Source organism: Diadema antillarum, unplaced genomic scaffold, assembly GCF_040938485.1.
Source record: "Diadema antillarum isolate AM-2024a unplaced genomic scaffold, OU_Dant_1.0 scf00000014, whole genome shotgun sequence".
Taxonomy (NCBI): Eukaryota; Metazoa; Echinodermata; class Echinoidea; order Diadematoida; family Diadematidae; genus Diadema; species Diadema antillarum.
This window is the reverse complement of record NW_027270903.1, coordinates 7,203,754-7,208,578: the sequence shown is the minus strand read 5'-3', so window position 1 is coordinate 7,208,578 and position 4,825 is coordinate 7,203,754. Positions and strand designations below refer to the sequence as shown.

Here is a 4,825-nt window from a genome sequence, read left to right as displayed (position 1 = left end):
AACACAAACAGCTTAACTCACATAATATTTTTTTTTATTCAAGATACACATGTACTGATGCTATCTGTGTAAGACTGATTCATACCACCTTGCACATCCTGTAATGCATACTTGAATTGACAGATAAAATGGGTTTGAATTTACTTGCAAATTATGTTTCCATAAATAAGCCGGAATTAACTAAAAAACCATACGCAAACAGCTAAGTAAGATATTCATAAATGTGTTGTGTATTTTACATTTAAGACAGCTTTTATTCAATGTTCTTGTTTTTCAGGAAGAATTTGCTTGTGAGAAGCGACTGGCGCGAATTTAATTTTTGCTCGACGTTGCTAACGTTGGTTTCTTTTCTCTTTTTGTGACATGAACATAGGTGATAATTGGTGCAAAGAAGCAAGAAACACAATATCCCCCAAGTAATCCCCTGATCCAGTTTGTTCTGTAGAAACAACCAAACGAAACCATGCACCGAAACGACCAAAGAATAATGGTACACCTTTTGTGTGGCTACATGTATACGCCGAGCATTACAATAGAGAGTGTGGGTACGAACAGGTAGGAGGGTGATTACTGCGCATGCGTGATGAGCACAATTAGTGCTTCCCTGTACGGTCGAGTGCACAACGGGTGTATGGGATTTTTGCGCGTCGCGCTACTATGGGCTTTCATGCGGTTTGTTTGTTAATGCTATTGAAAGAAAGGGATGATGAAAAACAGTGAAAGAAGAGAGAGAGAGAAGAAGAGGAAGAGATAGACAGAGAATGAGCTGGGGTAGGTTATTATGCGAAACTCCGGGTTCCGTGTTCAACTGATCGGTCTCGCCTGAGTACGGTCTCGTTATTGTTTTTTTTCTTCAATTCGTCAGTGCAGGTTTGAGCGGAGGACGGGTTAGGACCGAGTCTTTTCTACGGCTTTTCGCGAGGCTTTCCACAGCTGTATAAATAACACAGGAGAGCTCCGGCGAGGCAAGCCCGCTCCGATCGCCTCGCTTTTAGCTTACGCCTCGTTAATTCAGTGTCTCCAAATTCTCATCACCATTCTCTCCCCACTCTCCACGGCGAGGCAATATTCACATCTCTGTTTTAGCCGCCTTTTTTTTCTCCACTTCTTGTCATCATTTCGAAGTTCTCTCTGAGTCATCTTGAGAAAAATTACGTCAACGAACAAGGAGAGGATTTGGCATACAATAGCGTGGAGGGGTATCTACACGCACCATTTGTTTTCTACTGAACATCTTACTTATTGTTGACGAGTTACGAAGTTTGCACATCTTTTTTGGCTAGTCTTCGTTTGGGCCTACACTGAATCAACGTCGCGCCAGCAGGCGAGGGGAATTCTCGTTTCGTCGACCTGCTAGTCGCTAGGAATAGATTTGCCGCGAAGACGTATTCACCGCTATCGTCTGCTAAGTGGATTGGGTGCTACACACTCACTGTACACACAACACATCCACACACACGCACACACTTTCGCTTTCTTGGGCGCGTACGTGCGTGCGTGGAGAAAGGCCATGAACTTGGCGTGAGACGCCGCATTATCATTTTCTCATCAAAGATTATTATCATTTTTCTTCGGGTTGTGTCGTAGCGGCTCGCGCGCACGCGATCGCTACAGCCTGCCAGGGCGATCTTTCCCCAAATGCTTTCCAGCGAGTTAGTCGGACTGGAGACCAGCGGTGTGCTTGGAGACAGCGCTACTGCTGCGACCCTCCATACTCTTCCCGAGTCATCGTCTTCTGCGTCCATCGTGCCGGGGCTCAACCCCGGCGACTTTCTATCCACCACGGATTTCGCCGTCAGTCGCCACTCCCGGCCGGGGAGTTTCACCGGCTTCGGGGGTATGCTGGAGCCGGACTTTCGTGGGGCGGCCGCCGCCGACTATAGCATGGGGTCGGCTCTAGGTATGAACAGCTTCCAAGGAGGGTCCAGTATAAATGGTATTAATTCCATGACGTCGGGAAGTTATACCACATTAACGCCTCTTCAGTCGTTACCCCCGATCAACACCGTGGCAGATAAGTTAAGGCATGATACGAACGTTGGAAGTGGGTTTTCATTGATGAATAGTTCAAACTTAGCAATGAATAACCCCTATGACAAGCTAGGCGGTATGAACATGGGTGTCGGTGGATCGATGGCGGCGAACTCCATGCTGAACGGCTACGGACATCACCAGCCTATGGGGGGATACGGCAGCCCGCACCACGGGACCTGTTCGCCGAGCGAACCCAGGTACGCTGCGTCCATGAATGGTTACGACCAGTTTACACACAGTGCACAACACATGAGAGGACTCCAACACCATCATCCACAAAGAACTGGTCTTGCAAATCCCATGGTCATCAACGGACTCGCGGGTCACGCTCACCACGCACCGTCACCGTCGACGCCGGGAAGCCGCGGCGGCGACAGGGGGTCAGTGTCCGCAAGAGATGCCGGACAACCGGGAGAGGAAATAAACACGAAAGAAATCGCCGCGCGAGTGACCAGCGAACTGAAGAGATATAGTATACCCCAAGCTGTGTTTGCCCAAAGAGTTCTGTGTAGAAGCCAGGGAACACTTTCAGACCTGCTCCGCAACCCGAAACCCTGGAGCAAGCTAAAGAGTGGCAGGGAGACTTTCAGGAGAATGTGGAAATGGCTTCAAGAACCCGAGTTCCAAAGAATGTCCGCCCTCAGACTAGCCGGTAAGTTCTAACAACTATCCCTACCAATAACACTTAAAAAAAAATCTTGTTGTTGTCTACGAGTAAAAGTGTTGATTACATATTGTGATAATCAAGTCTTCCCTTCGCGCCCATTGTGTCTATATTTCAAACATCTTGAATTTAAAGTTATCATTTGTTTCTCATGTTGATGTAATAATCTCAAAAGAAAATACATGTTATACTAATGATACTATTTGTAATGCCTCTATTAATAAAATAATGGGCAGAATGAAGTACTCTTGTAGTCCTTTAGTCCATTATTAGCTAATCAAGTAGAAGCTTAACTTAAGAATAACTACAAAACAATTATGTGATAATTCTATAAACAAGCTAAAGGAAGAAAAGTTTAAAAAGAATATGAAGAAATGAGTGCAATAATGTTCTATTCTGCTGCATTATCAGATGTCTTAGTCTTTTTGAAAACACTGCATTCTAGGGCAAATGTTTCGAAAGTTCCTATCAAATCAGAGAAAAAAAGAAAACAAAGGCAGTGATCGATGAAATGTTATTCTTTGGTGAGATTGATCGTTCAACATTGCCTCAACTCTCACCGTGACTCGAGAGCTTTGATTTTTCTTCTTTAGATCGAGGGGAGTGCTTCTCGGAGGATATTTCCCCTCCGAATCGATTTGATTTTGACGCGAATCCGAAATCAATGTTACCACTCACAGGCGCTATTTGCTATCACAGCGAGGCGTGTTGGAAAACTTCCGAAACTTCGTACACACATCTCAGCTCAGTCGATCCCCTTACGACAAGTTCCTACAAATCTATATCACGTTGTTTACTTTTTTTTCACCTCCTTAGATCCCGAGTCTTTTGCATTCTCTTATAACTTCTCGTGAAAATAATAGTGCAAGCCTTTACGCTCGCTCTTCATGAATCAAACGCCGCTGAGTGCGATTGAATTTTCTGTCGGTGAAGTGTAATTAGGAACTGTTTTTCTTTAATCGTGTAAATTTTATTATTGCTGGAAGGCAAAATTCGGTTCGCACACGTGCGTGGCTAACTGTCGGCCGACGGAGAGTTTATCGCGGCTTTCACCCTCCCGCGTTTCTATGGGTTCTTCGCCTCGCTTCACGCTTCGGATTATTACCACTCCAACCCCCCCCCCCCCCTTTTCCCCTCTCTTTTTCCGAAGTCTTCCCCCGTTTTTCGAGGAACAACTTCAATTATTTATCTTTCGCCGTGCAATATTTGCCTTTCGGTAATTAATGCAAACGCGGAAAGAAATTAGTGATGGACATTGTAAATAATCATGGCGGTATTCTTGCATTTTACCTGCGTTGTACTTGATTTAAAAAGATGTGTTTTATTGCCAGCAATTCAAATCAAGGTTAATGTAGATACTGAGATATTGAGCGCTACGTGTAGGAAAGATGGACAGTTTGTGATAATTGTGCCGTTTCTGCAGAGAAATAGTAAGAATCGCAAGTTACGCAAAATGTTATCTCGTATTCTGCTCAAACTCTTAAAACCAATGGAAAACAACGTGATGTTTGAAGAACACAAGGGTATATCTGACGATGGTTTTGTACTTGAATTATTTCCTCTACATTTTGTGCAATGAAAGTAAAAAGACAGGAGTTGTGGAACTATTGAAGCGAGAAAATTGGCAGTCCTTGTCTACACAGCGCCCTCAGTACACCTAGCGGTAAGTCGGCATCGCACCCCGCTAGCTATGGCGTCGCGATTCGCCTCTACTCGCTCAGCGTACACCTCACATCTCCGCCGTTCTCCGCTGTTCGCCCGTCGCCTGCCCATAGCGGTCGGTCAGGGACCGTGTGCGTGTAACGCAAGCGATATTGCGCAGCGGACAGCGATGGCCCTAATTTGTCTATTCATACGTTAATTATGTGTGGGACATTGTTGGTATTGTCAATGGAGATTACGCAAGCGAGTCAACAGGGGACACGTCTTTATTACGTCTTCCATCACTTTCTCCCTCGCTCAAACAGGGTTATATGGAGTACCACGTAAATCACCCCTTTGTTGCTTCACACTTTATGGCTATAGCTTCCTGGTGTACATGTAGTAAAGGCGATTCAGAACCAATTGCTCGTTAATACACAGTCAGAAACTGCAGTTTTTTTCTTCCACTTAGTGTCAGACAATCGT

At 45.1% G+C, this 4,825-nt stretch overlaps 1 protein-coding gene across 1 annotated transcript; it reads left to right on the top strand.

Moving 5' to 3' along the window:
• The first annotated feature begins 1,638 nt into the window (after positions 1-1,638).
• On the top strand, positions 1,639-2,697 carry LOC139722458 (one cut domain family member 2-like). The gene has a single exon (XM_071633753.1). It carries the CDS (start codon positions 1,639-1,641, stop codon positions 2,695-2,697), a length of 1,059 nt encoding a protein of 352 aa, XP_071489854.1.
• The last annotated feature ends 2,128 nt before the right edge of the window (positions 2,698-4,825 follow it).